At 40.6% G+C, this 17,398-nt stretch overlaps 1 protein-coding gene across 2 annotated transcripts in view; it reads left to right on the plus strand.

Annotated features, from left to right (window-relative positions):
• slc12a5a (solute carrier family 12 member 5a) overlaps window positions 1-17,398 on the plus strand; it is a 106,948-nt gene that overhangs the window by 83,578 nt on the left and 5,972 nt on the right. Inside the window, exons 5-23 of one of the 2 annotated variants that reach the window (XM_061043357.1) lie at window positions 965-1,019; window positions 2,181-2,311; window positions 6,040-6,287; window positions 6,805-7,016; window positions 7,817-7,984; window positions 8,197-8,295; window positions 9,392-9,449; window positions 9,525-9,699; window positions 9,796-9,914; window positions 10,195-10,293; window positions 10,784-10,903; window positions 12,102-12,206; window positions 12,393-12,561; window positions 13,652-13,847; window positions 14,268-14,437; window positions 14,842-14,973; window positions 15,777-15,884; window positions 16,389-16,514; window positions 17,123-17,355. In XM_061043357.1, the coding sequence (XP_060899340.1) occupies window positions 965-1,019; window positions 2,181-2,311; window positions 6,040-6,287; window positions 6,805-7,016; window positions 7,817-7,984; window positions 8,197-8,295; window positions 9,392-9,449; window positions 9,525-9,699; window positions 9,796-9,914; window positions 10,195-10,293; window positions 10,784-10,903; window positions 12,102-12,206; window positions 12,393-12,561; window positions 13,652-13,847; window positions 14,268-14,437; window positions 14,842-14,973; window positions 15,777-15,884; window positions 16,389-16,514; window positions 17,123-17,355 (2,723 nt within the window). The remainder of the gene's footprint in view (window positions 1-964; window positions 1,020-2,180; window positions 2,312-6,039; window positions 6,288-6,804; window positions 7,017-7,816; window positions 7,985-8,196; window positions 8,296-9,391; window positions 9,450-9,524; window positions 9,700-9,795; window positions 9,915-10,194; window positions 10,294-10,783; window positions 10,904-12,101; window positions 12,207-12,392; window positions 12,562-13,651; window positions 13,848-14,267; window positions 14,438-14,841; window positions 14,974-15,776; window positions 15,885-16,388; window positions 16,515-17,122; window positions 17,356-17,398) is intronic. The other variant, XM_061043358.1, reaches the window with a different exon arrangement.

Genomic DNA, 17,398 nt, shown 5'->3' on the forward strand with positions numbered 1-17,398 from the left:
AGTAGCCCTTTATCAAAGCACAGCATATACTGGTCCCTGAGAAAGCAGAGTCTGTGTATTACCTGCCTGAAAGCAAGCACAAACATTGGCTGCTGTCACACCTGGATGCTTGAGGCAAGCCATGAGTTAGTTCAGAGCAGATTTTGGACTGTTTTAATCAGTTGATCCTTGTCCTGGTGCTGCTGGGATGCACCATGCCTGAATGTTGGAGTGAGTATGAACATCACCAGCCAAGTCAAGAGGCTCGTGTTCATCATTCACTGAGCAGCAGATTAGTCTTTGAGCACTGTCAGGAATATGAGATTACATGTAAATAGCACAGTGAAGACCAACTGCAACGCTTAAGTGTTTAGTTTTTTAAAATTATGACTCTGTTCTTTCACCATGACATCTGCATGACTTTCACACTTAAAGTAACTGGTGAATTAAAAGAAAATTGACATTATATATTGAAGAGAAAAAATACTATTGCAAAGTTATTGTACTCATATATCATGCTGCTCCTAAAATACTATGATCAGTGTATTTCTTCTGCCATACTCATAATGACTAGTAAGGATTACATAGTCTGCTCTAGTGCTGATTTATCTGAAACTTAACAACCTGAGATTGATTCTTAAGGCACTATCAGCAGGTTAACTACTTTTAACTATTATACTTGTTATTCAGGGATCACTGAAGATGAATCCTATGACTTTGTTGAAGCTCTGATTGTTTCTCTAGCGCCTTGAAAAGTTTCATCTGTGTGCTTGTTTGATTGTTTTTTGACACCCAAATATGAAATATGAAAGACGTTCATGCTCCCTTGAATTGTATCAGTTTTGGATATCCTTTAACTCTTTCTCTCATGTTTCATAAAGTCAGAATAATCATGTACACTCTCTTTTCTTTACTTCTCAAAGAAATGACTAACTCATTTTCCGTTTTCCTCTCCTCTGTCGTTTCCCCCTCCCTCTCTGTGCAGACCATGCTGACTGCCATCTCAATGAGTGCCATCGCTACCAATGGAGTAGTGCCAGGTGGGTGAGCAGACGCCGACACCATGCCGTTATCACTGTTTGAGTCTGCCCGCTTCTAAATTTTCTCTTTTCACTGATTGCTTTTGGCACATTACAAGCAGCGCAGCTTGATATCCCCAGAAACATTTCAAGCTTTAGTCTGGGATCTTTTGCACTTTAACTTTGTCGTCGCACAAGGTTGTTTACACAAAATAAAACCTCGGCCAAATCTCTGTGTGCAGACACATTCCTGTACACATCAAGCAGTAAATATATATTATATAATGTCAGTTCACTCAGTAATGGAGGCCTGCGTCTTAGCACTTGATTTTCATACAGCAGGGGTCAGAAGAAATTACAGGCTTGTGGAGAAGTGTGCAAGTGATCGCCAATTATAACTGTCTGTGTTATAACTGGAAGCTGCTTCTTATGCTGCTGCAAAGTGCTGTTTAAGGTTGATCTATTTATGTTTGGTTAACTCATCTGAACAGTGTTTGGAAACACAAACAGTGAAGTGAAACATGGTGATTAAAAGAATAGACACAAAAACAGTAAAAAACAAAGTTACATAAACGAAAGTAGATTGGTTCAATGACTTTGTTTTTTTACGTGATGTTATTATAAGTGAATCTAGTCAAAATAGATATCAAGGGTTGCCCGTAGCCTTGTGGTTAGTTTGCACGCACCGTGTACTGAGGCTTAAGTTCTCCAAGCAAGCGGCCTGGGTTTGAATCCAACCTGTGGCGCCTTTCCTGTATGTCATTCCCTGATTTCTGACTCTATCCACTGTCCTGTTTCCAAATAAAGGCATAAAAAGCCCCAAAATAAATAAATATCAATCAGTCCTTTAATAACTACATATTTGTCAAACAAAATCACAAATTCATCAACGTTGACATTTTTCCTTCTGTTGAATTTCATTCTTATGAAGTTTCCAGTGAAAGTGACCTCGTTCCCAAAGTGAGAGCTGATTGAGTGTTTCATGCAGTTACACACCAACCAAGTTTTTCAATCCATTTTGATCATAAATGAACCCACATACAAACTCCACATACAGTAAGTATTTGTGTTAACATTATTGTGTGTGTGTGTGTGTGTGTGTGTGTGTGTGTGTGTGTGTGTGTGTGTGTGTGTGTGTGTGTGTGTGTGTGTGTGTGTGTGTGTGTGTGTGTGTGTGCACAGCTGGAGGCTCCTACTACATGATTTCCCGCTCGCTTGGCCCAGAGTTTGGGGGAGCAGTGGGGATCTGTTTCTATCTGGGGACCACCTTCGCTGGAGCGATGTACATCCTGGGGGCCATCGAGCTCCTCCTGGTGAGAAACATCCCCTCCTCACATCCCCTCTCATTTTTTGTGCTTCATCGTGGTTTTAAGGGTGTCATTTTCATAACGTTTTCCACAGTTACAGTTTGAGCCCACCGGGTATGCTGACTCTGTGATTTTGTAGCTGAAGGCAAACTGAAACTAATGAGATGTTGCTTGGAAGAGAGTAGAGACCAGGAGAAACATACACATGTATGTTAAATATTATTCTTTGACGTAAAAATCAGCCATGAGAGACCTAACATGAAGAAAACAATGTAAGGGACCAGATGAAACCAATGTGATTGGGAAACTAAACCAAAGAAAAGAGAGACTAGTGAAGGTTACTTTTGAGAATGAGGTGTGAAAATGAATCAGCCAACATTTAAAGCTACAGCCAAAATAATCAACTTTAAAAAAACAGGATAATTTCAGTTTAAAAGTTTCCCAAATATGCCACAATGATCAAAACGCTTAGCACAGTAACAGGCTGTACAAATGTCCTTCAACGGATACTATCTTCTGTTGTACTGTAGGACATTTCAGAACCTTTACTTTTTGACTCCTACTTGAATCAGTTCTTCTACTCTTAACTTTGTTTGTGTCTTTACTTCAAATTAGAATTTCTGCTCGTTTGCCTCCTCTGATGATCAGGGGACTCACTGTTTTCTGCAAATCACCCAGCCATTTTATCACATCTGAAAATGAGTCATTTTAGATATAAAATAGAACATTTCTCTGCAGGTGCGTGACCTAATTCTTAACCCAGATTTATTCTGAGACTGACTTAATAATAGTTGAAAATTTTGACAGCATTTTCAGTAACACCTGCCATGTTTTCTCAGACTGTAAAAATTAGACGCACATATCAGTGACAGCCCAGTGAGTAGGTTCATGTTAATGCGGGAGAAGGAAAGAGCTGTCAAATGTCTCTTTTTGTGCCGCCTACTTGACATGACATCAATTTCAAGTTAATCCAGCCGTGGCGCTTCCAAACCACAATGAGGGAAAGTGATAATGATGGTTTAGCTTTGCCAGGTTAGTGGAGGATGACCACTTGAATCACAGCTTGTCCCTCCCTCTGCAACATCACACTTGTGACTCGTCATAGTCATACACTGTCATCACAGCTTCTCTCAAGAGGAAGGATATGCCATTGTGCAGTAAGTGCAGCTTTGCAGCGATGGAATATGACCCCTCGGATGAAATGATGTGGGTAAAACATAAAAGATTTGGTTCCGTGTTGCTCTGGTCCAAGAATAAAGTGGTGCCAATATTGGAAGTGGTTCAATGAAAAGAGGCAAGGAGCCAAACATAACCAGAAGCACAGATGCTTTCAAAAACCAAACACTGATGTCTACAGAGAATGTTGAGCACCTTTTTTTATTCTTTTATTTCCTTCTCTTTAACCAGACAAAGGTGCCATTGGTATTATAATTTATTTTGCTGGGGGAAACCCGGCCCATTATGATATTCAGGCCGAATAGCCTCTTTTCTTCTTCATTTTTCAATCTGGCATTATGTGTTGATGTTAGCTGTTTTCCTTTTCTGAGTGTGCATATTTAGACCGAAACATAACAGACTGATGATGTAAGCCGAAGAAGAAGTAGTTTGTTGATATTGCCACAAAAGACTCAAAACTGGTGGAAGTAGAGAACATATCCCTGAGTTAAAGGTCCAATATTCTGCTAAATACACTTTTTCCATGTTTTAACACTAATGTGGGTCCCTAGTCTGTCTACAAAGAGAACTTTAGGTCCAACTGCACCAACCTCTCAGTGTCAGTTTGACCAAGAGGAGAAGAATCAGGAAGTTATGAATAAATAAGATCTTAACCACTCTCTAAGGTTTTACCAATAGACGTGACCTATGAAATATGTTTTATAAATGCTGCAAGGCACAGGCTAATAGTCCAGTAGAGTGTCATATTAGGGGTGAGTAAGCTATTCATCCAAAACCAGATTTGATTTGATTAATGATGTATTCTTTTTTAATGATTTGTGTTTCATGTTTGTTATGTGCTGTCATGTACGGTCGTTCTCGTCTTTTGTCTTAATACTCTGGGTGCAGTGAAAATTCCCCTTGGAGCAGTAAAGCTGTCCATTCAGTCATTATCACATCCATTCAGTTAAAATGAACATACCGTAGTAAGAAAGAGGTTTGACATCACTCCACGATGGTTTTGAGTTCTGCAGACACTGATGATGGTGATGATTGGCAAACATGAAAAGAAAAAACTCCTGTCCCCCCCAAAGCAGAAGAAATGAATGCGTGCAGAGCAGCTTCATGTTCTTCATGCCTTTGTGAACAAAGGTTTATTATTCTTCTTCGGTTTATTTTTCTTCTTTTTTCACTTTGAAGCTATTTTTTTCCCAACATCGTGCGTTTTTCAACGTGAAATCTGATCCGTTGATGAAATGCAGGAATCTTTCATCTCCATCTTCATTCCTCTCTTCGTCGTCCTCCTCCTCCTCCTCCTCCTCCTCCTCCTCCTCCTCCTGTCTTATATTCCACAATTTCCTCCACTGCAGTCCTCCACGCTGCATGGACTATTGGGTAATTATGCAAATACTGCATTAGTGAGCTATCAAGACACTGGCGGAGGAACAAGACCATTCCTTGAAACAGCTCTCATCACTCCGGTCCACTGTTATCAACAAACCAGAGAGTGTTGGGTGTTTTTTTTTTTTTTTTTTTTTAAATCATTTTTCTTCTGCTTCTGGATGCCTCTAATGGATATGCAGGGTTTGATCATGCCTGGAGGTTAATTCTGTCTTCTGGGTCAATGCTGGCTTAGTTTCCATTGTAAAATAACAATCCCTGCAGAATTGTGTAAGGAGCGGATCTGGAAAAGGCTGATTTGAATATGTTTCATCCTTCCACCACAGCCAAGAACACAAACTGATGCTGCTATTTTAGGCAGCATGAACAGTTCACAGGGAAGCAGGAGATTTGTTTGCCTAGTGATACGCTGTTCTTAGCAGCGGATCAGTTTCTGCAGCCAGATGACCCAAATGAGCCATGACTTCCCGCTCGTTCTTCTCCGTTTTATTCCCTCTTTATGGTAATTTAAGTGGAAACCAAGTGATAATGTGCAAAATGAAGAAATTCCCATGCTTATGTAACCGCTACGCCATGATTCATCTGAAGCTGATGACAGATACTGACAGGCTAATGAGGGGTTTACCGTCTTTTATATGATGGGACTATTCTTAGAGTGACCTGTAGTAAAAGTGTAATAATGGCAGTTCATTTTGCATATTTTAATACCATGCTTGAGTTCTTTAATTAAGCTGAATTAAAATAGAAGAGCAGTGTTATGTGTGCGGCTTTAAGCTCCAGCAGAGGACTGTTAATGTGAGCATCGCATGATTTCACACTTCACAGAGTTGTCCTCCTCACTCGCCTCACGCCTTTCTCACCTCCCTTTTATTGTATTTCTTCTTCTTTCTTTTTTTTCTTTTTTTTTACACATGGTGAAATTTATTAAATCCACCAGTAAACAATGAGCTAGAGGGGTTAGGCTTGTGACCTGCAATCTGCTGGTTTGAATCCCAAGACAGACTGGGGAAATATGAAAAGGGAAAGAGGATGAGTAATGCTCCCTAAACACCTGACATGAACATACCCAAGAGCAATGGAAGAGTGTATGGATCTTTTATGAGAAAATACAGGTGTTCTCCCTAGATATATATATATATATATATATATAAAATACTAACATAACCCCTCTTCTTTAGATCTACATAGTGCCAAAAGCAGCTATCTTCCCCCTGGAGGGTCTGGAGGGTGCCGAGGCAGAGGCCGCCCTGCTGAACAACATGCGTGTGTACGGGACCATCCTGCTGTTCTCCATGGCCACGGTGGTGTTTGTGGGCGTGAAGTACGTCAACAAGCTGGCCCTGGTGTTCCTGGCCTGCGTCATCCTCTCCATCCTGGCCGTCTACGCCGGGGTCATCAAGACAGCAGTCGATCCTCCAGTTTTCCCGTAAGCAGTGATGACCTAACAGTCCAACATGAGTCCAACAGACCAAACCCCTCTCCTCTAATACAGGACAACAACGACAAAACACATTATATCAGACAGAGAGTTATACAGAAATGGTTGACTCTGAAAGGGTTGTACTTGAGATGTAAGTTATTAAAAGACATTTTAAACGTACATGTCTGGACCTGCAGAAATCCCCACATCACTTCTCCGTGGTGGATCATATTGTGTGGGACAAAAGTTTGGAATTGAAAAGAAATGATTACATTTAAGTGCCTAAGTGTTTCTGCTATGCTTACTTAATCAGTTTAGTGACTGACAATACTTCCATTTGTCAAGCTGTTATTGTATTACTGGACCAAATGAATCAACTCGAAGGGAATCAACACACCGTGCTGTCAGTGTGAGGCATTTTGAGGTTTAACATGCTGAATTGTTATCAAAGTACTCATAGTAAGCACATGCCAGACACTCAAACGAAGCTCTGACAGACATTTTCTGCTTACTTTCTCTCCAGTGTGTGTCTCTTAGGCAACCGCACCTTAGTGTCGAAGAATTTTGATGTGTGTGCCAAGACCATTGAGACAGCTAACGGGACAGTCACCACCCAGATGTGGCGCATTTTCTGTGACTCACCTTTCCTCAACGCTACCTGCGACAAGTACTTTGCTTCCAACAATGTGTCTCAGATCCAGGGCATCCCGGGGGTCACCAGTGGAATCCTAGCAGGTTGGTTCTTCTGGTCTGGATCTTGTACTGTATGGCTACAAATATGGATGTACAGTACACAGACGTGTTTGTGTTTTATGCAAGTGGTGTTGGCAAACACACCACTTGAAAGCAAACATTTTGTTTAGTGCAAAGGGAGGGCTTAAATGAAATGTTACAAAGGGGTTCTGAGGAGACAAAGCCGTGGAAAGCACAGACAGCGCCCTGACTGTAGCAGCACCTGTGTGTGTGATCTTCAGACTCTCTGACACATTTGGCCAAGAGGAACAGAGCTAGCTTAACTTTGTTTCTATTACAGCGCTAACAGTGAGCCCTGTGTTAAGATCCATGATTTGAATCGAAGCCTATGGTTAATGTTGTACTCATATAAAAAGATTCAGATTCAGATGTCTAAAAGCAGCCACATAGAGCAAAATGATTGTCAGTGTTCTATCAAAGGGGCAGAATGCAGAACTAAATGGGTATTTTATATTTTGAATCTAAATAATTCCCTCGTAGAGTTTTTTCTTTGTCTCGAAAGGGTCCTTTATTACTTTATCCCCCTTAAAAAAGCTGCATTCAAGTTTTTTTGATTCATAAAACTATAAAACCAAAGTTATCTGAAGCCCTCTGGTGCTGTAGGACCAGAGCCTAAAGCTGAGCCGTATATCACAATCCCTACAAAATGCATTTATAAGAAGGTATGATTGATTAGTTTACTCATATAAAACAGGCATTCTTACATTTATTTTGACTCTTCTTGAAATATTCACCCAATTATCTCAACTGTATTCCGTCTAACGTCCCGTTTACCCTTTCAGAGAACCTGTTTGGGACCTACTATGAGAAGGGGGATCTGATTGCCAGAACCAACATGGAGTCAGTGGAAGATGCTGATGATCCTTTGACCAACTCAAACCGCTATGTGTTGGCCGACATCACCAGCTTCTTCACTCTGCTGGTCGGCATCTACTTCCCCTCTGTGACAGGTGAAAGTCTTGATTGTTGAATTATTTTTTGCTGTTGTGATGATTGTTATTTCAAATTCAGGAGGGTTAAAGGTTGTGTTGTAAACGTCCTCTGAACATGTGCTTTGCATGTAAAGGGAGCCCATGTGCGGCTTCGAGCCCGCCCTGTGTTTGTTTGTGTTCATCTCATGTCCTGACCTTGATCTCATTCTGCTTCCTGTCTATCTGTTCAGGGATCATGGCCGGCTCCAACCGATCGGGAGACCTGCGTGATGCCCAGAAGTCGATCCCCATTGGAACCATTGCAGCCATCACCACCACCTCCATTGTCTGTATCCTTACACTATTGCCCCCTGCAGGATAACAGGAGACACTGCACAGAAAAGGAAAAAAAAGTTTTAACAAAAATTATAACATTTTAAATGATACAACATTTTCAGTCATTCAGTCATTAACTTGTCACACTAGTCATCTTCAAGTTTTTGATTAGAGTGGTACAAAGAGGAGAGCTTAAAGAGGTAAAGTACCATGCTGCCTCCATCTGCAACAAACACACTGATTGGCCTGTACAGAGGACCATATTTAAAGGTCACCTTTATTTAAAATGTAAAAGGCTGTTACTGCATCGCTACGAACCTCATTGTGACAAGGGGTATTTATGCCACATCACATTTTTTGATGATATATGTTTGAACAGAACAGATGCAGGTAGCCCCTCTGGTGCAGCATATAACAGATTAATGGCATCTGCTCTTTCTCTTCCCCTCAAGACAAACGTTTCTCTTCAAATAATCTCTAGAAAAATATTCAACAGATATTCAAGATGCAAGGTTGGTATGAAACAAGGAATGTAAAACTACCGGTTTCTGAGCACAGGAAAATTGGTGTGATGTTTATTTTCCTGCCTCTGCATTACATTTTTATTTGTATTGGTTCAGGATTAAGATGATGATAACATGATGATCAATAGAAACCTGATTTTTGCTTCCAAACATGTACAAGTTGATCATACTGTTGGCAGACGTTATGGAAGGCCTCTAACTGCAGCGATCTTGAACGTTGTCCATATATCTCTGAGTAATCAGCTTGTGCTCTAAACAAATTTGATTAGGACGTCTAATCGCATCATCAGGCTGCCGATGCAATCACAACTTAATAAAGCAGACGGATTAGTTCCAATGCCATTGATCTCTGAGATATTATCCTAAACAAAATCAATAGGCTTCTTTCCTCGGTGAGTGTGCTTGATTAATTTATCAGATCATTAAGTGCATCTCTGAAAGGAAAGGTTCATGATTTTGGTAATCAAGTTTTGTCAATCACTGAACGGAGCTCGTCTGACCGAGCATCCATGCTGAACAAACAGCAGCTATCACCCTTTTTAAACCATACAACACAATTTTACTTTCCTGATCCATAACTGCTCAGATATGTCCAGTGTGATTCTGTTTGGTGCCTGCATCGAGGGTGTGGTCCTCAGGGACAAGTAAGTACATCCTTCTTTAATAAAGTACTCCTCCCAGGATGCTTGAGATTAACGCCATTTCTTCCTCTCCTTCAGATTTGGAGAAGGAGTCCACGGGAATTTGGTGATTGGCACATTGGCTTGGCCGTCACCATGGGTGATCGTGATTGGCTCCTTTTTCTCCACCTGTGGGGCGGGGCTTCAGAGTCTAACGGGAGCTCCTCGTCTCATGCAGGCCATCGCCAAGGACAGCATTGTGCCTGCCCTTCGGGTTAGTTTGTCATTCTAACCTTTTTTTTATTAATAGTACTTCATAGAGACTTCTAAAAAGCAGTAGTGTAAACATGGTTCTGTGTCGTTCCCACAGATCTTTGGTCATGGAAAGGCAAATGGGGAGCCCACATGGTCCCTCCTGCTGACAGCGTGTATCTGCGAGATAGGTATCATCATTGCCTCCCTGGATGCTGTGGCTCCCATCCTCTCAATGTGAGAACTGAAAACAAACCCTCTCATTTGCTGCCATCTTTTTTTAAGAACCAGCAGAGGGATATTTCAAAGCAGCTCTATCCTCTGCAATTCCTTTAAATATACAAATGCCAAATTTTGTGGGCTCAGGATTAAGCTCATCACCCAGAGGAACAAGCTGCTTTTTGCTTTTGATAACACGTTCAAATCCCAGAGAATGTGATGGATATAAAGAGCGCACACACCATCCTTTGAATGCACTTTGTTTTAAATGTAGTCTCTGTTTTTGTGTGTCCTGCAGGTTCTTCCTGATGTGCTACATGTTTGTAAACCTGGCCTGTGCCCTGCAGACCCTGCTGAGGACTCCCAACTGGAGACCTCGCTTTAAGTTTTACCACTGGTCAGTTCAGTATGGAGTTGGATCAGTCTCAATATCACATGCTCAAACAGTTTGTAAATGCAGAATGAACATTTCGTATATAAATGTAACAAGATCCAAATGTGTTTTTGATGAAAACTGCAAATACTTTTAAATATATATACTGTATTATATATATATATATATATATATATATATATTTGTGGATTTCTATTTCATATAAAAGAATACATATTTGTGTGTAGATCAGAAATACATTTGTTATTTTTTATGTGTGGTTTTATTTTTTACATTTATGTCAATGATAAATAGTTGCATGTGCATTGAAAAATATTTTTGTGGATAGAGTAATTTTATATATAAATCACAAAATACATTTCTGTGTGCATTCATGAATATTGAGACTGATCTAACTCCATGGTTCAGTTCCTTCAGAGAGAAACAGCAGCTGAATTTTCTTTTTTTTATTTAAATTCTTACTATCTCTCTGTCTCTCTGTCCATCCCTACAGGACTCTGTCATTCCTGGGGATGAGCTTGTGTCTCACTCTAATGTTCCTCTGCTCATGGTACTACGCTATCGTCGCCATGGTAATTGCCGGCTCCATCTACAAGTACATCGAGTTTGCAGGGTGAGTGAAGCGCAACCTCAGGAGAGATGGGATTCGCTGGTTGCTTTTAGCTTTAGCTGAAGTGTGTGTACTTGTATGAGTGTATAAATGTGCGTGTTTAGACTGTAGTTTAAGAGTTTCCTGCTTCTATACTGACACCATCAATCATTCTTATTCAGGCATTTCAGTGGGTATTTGTGATGGTGGGTTTTGTCTTGTAGGAATACATTTTTTGTCAAATCCTCCTTATAAATATTAACAGAATATAAAAAACAGAGCAATGACATGGCAGTTTGTTCAAACACTGCAATCATTTTATTTTGGATATGTGTGTGTCTGTTTTAGGTTGATTTGTGTCTTTCAAGGGATGTTTTGCAGGTTAAGCAGAGCTGTCAGATTCCGCTTAAGATGCAAAAATTGCACCCAAGTATTAAGTATTTAGCTAAGTATTAACTTCAGCTAAATATGAAGAGAGGCTGTCTGACTCTGTATCGGGCTTGGGATCCTGAGGATAAAGGGAGCGAGTATTTGAAACATTGCTGCACGACAGAAGTCGTAAAGAAGTTCCCATAAGTGTGAAATATTCGTCACATACTCTTGATTAAGCTTCTGGTTTATCTAGAATAAATGCTTCTAGACTGAACCTTAGCGTGTTGATATGTGTTGTCATAAGAAAACTTCAAATTGGTAAGTTACCCATAACGACTGAACAGGTCTATCATTTAAAGTGATCTACAACACTCTCGGCAAAGTGTTAAATACATGGAGAGGCAGAGAACTTAATTTCACTGCATCATTAGCATCAGGTATGCATTAGGAGACTGTAATAGGGACATAAATCTTGCTGGAGCAGGTCATTTAAACGTTGCTGTAGTTGGAAATAATGATCAGAAAACTCATAGCACACTCACAGCAAATTAAGTGAAACCAGCTAAAAAATCCTGAGGTGAAAGTAATGTCTTCTAAGCTTCTTGACTTTAACGTATACCTTTTAATGGTACATTAGCTTCTAAATGCTCTGCAGCTACAATATGACAGCAAACATCAACAAAAACAGATTTCTGTGGGATTCAGTTGGTACAAATTGAAATGACTTCAAAATGTCATGAAAATGTAGTTTAACCTACTTCCATGGCGGGAATTTGATTTGATTTTCACATTTAGTCTAATGTTGCAAAATAATTATTGTTGGACAAATATTGTTTTTTTTGTGTCACAGTGCGGAGAAAGAGTGGGGTGATGGGATACGAGGTCTGTCTCTGAGCGCTGCACGTTACGCACTCATGCGGCTGGAGGAAGGTCCCCCTCACACCAAGAACTGGAGGTATGGCACACACAGTCACAGACTGTGTTTTATGTAATGAATGAAAATGAATGATGAGCATTATTCACTCTCTCTCTGTCCTAACTTTAGCTCTTCCCTTTATCTCTTGGCCTTTATTTAATTCTTAATGGCTCTCTCTGTCCTTTGTTGTTTCCTGCTCATTTTTGTTTTGAACTCTCTCTTCAGACCCCAGCTGTTGGTGCTGGTCAGTACAGATTCAGAGCAGAATGTGGAGCAACCTCGTCTGCTCTCTCTGACCAACCAGCTGAAGGCAGGAAAAGGCCTGACAATCGTGGGAACAGCTCTGGAGGGAACCTTCCTGGAGAACTCCGACCGGAGTCAGCGTGCAGAGCAGGTGGGGAGCTTGAAATGCTACTGCAGATTTTAATATCTTACATTTCTACTATCACTGGTTTTTATTTGTTAGGTTTTTGTAATTTATAGTGTCAGTTTCTGTTTTTTGGGGGAAAATTATCAATCAAGGGCAAAACACAAAAGAGCCAATAAAGTGCTGCGTATTAAAAGCACCCTAGTGGTTAGGGCAGGCGGCCCAGGTTCAGATCCGACCTGTAGCTCCCTTCCAGCATGTCATTCCCCTCTCTGTTCACAATTCCCAACTTTGTCCACTGTCCAAAGTTGGAAATTGGACCAAGCTTTAAAAATAAAGTTTAAAATTATATTAAATTAAAATAGGCCTACAAAAGATGAAAAATCCGCGAAAAAAACCCAGAAAGGAAGTATGTGTGTCAGTATTTGGATTTAAAATCCACCCAAATGACTTGGCATGTGTTGAAATAAATTAAAGATAAAAACTTTAATTAAAATTGTTGTAAGTTTTGTAATCAGGATTAACAGTCTCAGTTGGTGAGACTATTAAATAGACTCATTTTAATTTTCATTTCAGTTAACCAAAATGTTTATGCCAATCTGGTTTTCATGACTTTGTTAGTTATCATTAAAGACATTAACCTGGGTGAGCAGTTTATAACTTAATGTTAACTTTCAATTAGGCCTACCTGTGGTAACCAAATGCTAAATATATATATATATATATATATATACTGTATATATATATTTAATACATATATATTTTCTCTATATATATATATGTATATTTCACCAAACTAATGTCATATTAAATGTACTTATGTATCTTAGTATCTACACCACATGAGCCTGGGTATGATGTCAAACATCAAGTCGAGTCTTCCCAGACATATTCAGTCAAAGTCAAAAATGTAAAACATTTTGACACCAGAATAAAACCACAGCTGTGTGTATGTTTGAAAATGTTTGATATTTTGCTACAGTTTGGTACTCTAGGTTGTTACATTTGTGAGCTTCACAGGAAAAACAAACTGTCATCCTCAAGCTAGCACTAAGATAGCTGTTGGTGCGTCTCTGCTCGTTGGTAACACTTTTTTTATTCTGTCTTGCCTCTCTAGGCGCTGCGTAAACTGATGGAGACGGAGAAGGTGAAGGGCTTCTCTCAAGTGACGGTGTCCTCAAACTTACGTGATGCCACTTCCCACCTCCTCCAGGCCAGTGGGCTGGGAGGCCTGAAACATAACGCTGTGCTGGTTTCCTGGCCACGCAACTGGAAGCAGGGAGACGAGAACCAGACCTGGAGGAACTTTATTGGTGGGTTGTTGGGAAAGCAAACAGACCGACAATAATGTTTTTTAAAAAAAGAGACTAAAATGCAAAAATGCTGAAGTCTGCCTTAGGAGGATTATGTGGGGTTGTTTTAAAGTGATGCAATTATATTTGGAGTTTCAAGCTTTTTTTATGTTCATCATATGTTCTGCTGAAGCATCTCAGAAAGACAAAATCCCAACGAGCTGCAGCCTCCGAGCCACTCATCCTGCTGTTTATCCTCTCTGTGAAAATAAGCTACAGCAAGAAACAAACAAGTCTTAGACATACTGTAGATGCATGAACAAAAACTCAAACCACTTCGGACCATACATGCAGACATACAACCGCCAATTCATGTCATTTAGGAAATGAAATTCAAAGCAATGAAGACAGTTTCTAAAACTTTGTGTGTCCCTTCTGCAGAGTTGGTCAGAGAAACCACAGCTGCTCACTTGGCTATGCTCGTACCAAAGAACATCTCAGCCTTCCCGTCTAATGGCGAGCGCTTCACTGAGGGTCACATTGACGTGTGGTGGATTGTGCATGATGGAGGCATGCTGATGCTGCTGCCCTTCCTTCTCCGACAGCACAAGGTACTGTGGAAGCGGTATTACTAAACCCAAAGACAAAACAATGGAAAATGTGCAAGTATAGAACAAAGTATAGAAACATGAACAGCCAAGATTCAGGTCAGATATACACTCGATTAAAAAGTGTTGATATCAGTCCTTTTCTGTTAATGATTAATGATATTCCTTGTAATGTTTTCAGAAGATTCATTTTATTTGAGTTCATTTTTCAGTTTTAAGCAGCTTAAAATGATTCAATCCAGTAGAATGTGTGTAATGTCTCTATAGTTCTGATCAAGCAGACAGGTAGATTTACCCATGCATATTACTTTATATAAAATATTTACCTATGCTAAAAAGCTACATCAACAAGTCCCAGACCAATGGCGCCATGCTGGTATGATAATGCTGTTGTGTTTGCTGTTAAGGTGTGGAGGAAGTGCAAGATGCGCATCTTCACCGTGGCCCAGTTGGACGACAACAGCATCCAGATGAAAAAGGACCTGACCACATTCCTCTATCACCTCCGTATCGACGCCATGGTGGAAGTTGTAGAAATGGTGAATAATCTAAAGAATATACCGTCTTCTAAATATCTGTAACCATTTTTTTTAAAGAAGTATGTTTGTAGATTTATAATAACATAAAGCGCTCAGCTGGTTAAAGTATTAGAGAACATATCACTGGTTGTTCTACACAAAAGGCGTTTCTCATGAATGATTACCCTGCCCTCAAGTTTAAGACACGGTTCAAAGATTACCTCTGACTTCACCTAGTTTATGGCTAAAATGTAGAAACATTCAGAGCATTATGGGATATCTACGCTGATTTTTAGAGAGGAAAGGTTTACCAGTTACCATTATAGTGAAGCTTTGATCTGAAATGAAAACACACCTTTCTTGGTGCACCAGTATCTGTGGTCAAATGTGGTCTGGAGGATTTTTAACACATTACTTAAATAAAGAATAATTTACATTTTTGTACAGTGTAAACCATCCTAATGCCGACCAACTTCTGCTAGACTTGGATGAAAAAACTTCATGTGCTACAGACAGCGTTGATTCTGTGTCAAGGAATCAAAGCAAGCTCTCGACATACTACACAATGACTTTGTTTCCAAATCAACAACAACCCCTGTTTTCTGCATCAAATGCTCTGTAGAAAAGTTTTAATATCAGCTATATCTGTCAATACCAATGTGTAGCCAATTTCAGCCTGATCATTTCAGTTGGTTCAAGTTATTACATGGGTTAAGACATACTGGAGCACATCTAATACAGCTCCTGGTCAACAGAGGAGTCATCAGGAAGAGAAAACAAGACATGGCAGAAGAAAATTAAAGAGTCCATTTCTCTCCTCCTAGCATGACAGCGACATCTCGGCCTACACTTATGAGAAGACTCTGGTGATGGAACAACGGTCGCAGATGCTTAAACAGATCAACCTGACCAAGACCGAGCGTGAGAGAGAGGTAAGAAAAGTTGATGTGAAACTTTGGCTGTTGAGAAATGTGATCAAAGATGCACACGTAAACCTGACAGGACTTGACAGGCCGACTTGGCGTGGCTCGGCGTGATTTGACTTGACTTAAGTTAACATGACAGATGAGCCCTTCCGGACAAAAACATATCTATGCTTAAATCGGAGCAGTGGGACACCATATTTACCCTCTCTGTCAGTGATGACTACAGCCTGAGCAACAAGCACACTCCCTCAATCCCTTTGTGCATGACGGCTTCCTGACACATGTGGAGAATTAAAGCTATTGATCTGAGTGTTTTACTATTATTACCTCCTCCTCCTCTTTCGACTTTAAGACTACCTGGTTCTCCAGGTTGATAGAAGTACATGTAGTACAGTAAATAAAGTGTCTTGTAAAAACAAATCCCTGACCTGCCTTGCTTCTATAATTACTGAGCAACACCCTGGTCTCACATCTCTCATTCTTTGCTTTGCTTCCTCTGTTTTGTCACAGATCCAGAGCATCACTGATTCATCCCGCGGGTCTATCCGCCGTAAGAATCCGGCTGCTGTGACCACCCAGCTGAGTGTGACCGAGGAGCCGCCAGCAGCCAGCACGGAGGAAAAGCCTGAGGAAGAGGTAGAGCACCACTGACCTCAATATGAGTCAAAAAGGTTAACTGTCAGCTCACTGAGTAAAGAGGGAAAATGTGCCAGGCTGAGCACAGAGATATCACCAGACACCTAAGAGAGTTTACAGCAATACTTTGAGATTTTGGGAGATGTACTCTTGTGTTTTTAATGTCTAATTGTTGGATTAGGGGTGACAGCCAGCAGCTAGTTAGCTTAACATGAAGTCTACAAATAGGGGAATAAATGGGGGAGCTAGCCTTGCTCTGTCTCAAGAATCCTATTAATAAACCTGTTCAATTGTATTTTTTTTCCACATCAAAAAATCTGTAAAAAATGATTTGTGTTTCTGTGCTGGGGTATGCAAAGGAATTTAACTGCAGTTCATATTAAGGTAATGTGATGTGACAGCCAATTTCACTGGAAAGCCCCCGAAAAATTCTCCAGACTAAAGCACGTAAGGTTCTTTAATCAGACTTTTCTTTCTTCCCCCTCTCTCGAACACTGTGGCTCTCTGTGACTTTACCTGCATTCCAACATGTCCACCTCAACTGTGACTCTGTCCATGTAATGTACATGTGAAATCCACATCCGTCCTCTTTTCCTCCCGTCTCATAGTCAAAGTCGGCCTCTTCCCCTGTTTCCACCCCTGCTCAGGTCCAGCTCATCCACGACAACACCAACCCAGCCAGCCCCGCAACCCCAGCCACCCCAGTGACCCCTGGAGAGGGGGCTAAGAGCCCCGGAGAGCAGGTCCAGATGACCTGGACCGAGAAGCTTGACGGGGAGCCTGCCAAGCCACCGGGCGCAGCCACACCCGAGGGCATCAAAGACATCTTCAACATGAAGCCGTGAGTGCTTTGAAATGCTCATTGAACTTTTAACCTGAAAGGT

This window comes from Labrus mixtus, chromosome 7 (genome assembly GCF_963584025.1).
Source record: "Labrus mixtus chromosome 7, fLabMix1.1, whole genome shotgun sequence".
Lineage (NCBI taxonomy): Eukaryota > Metazoa > Chordata > Actinopteri > Labriformes > Labridae > Labrus > Labrus mixtus.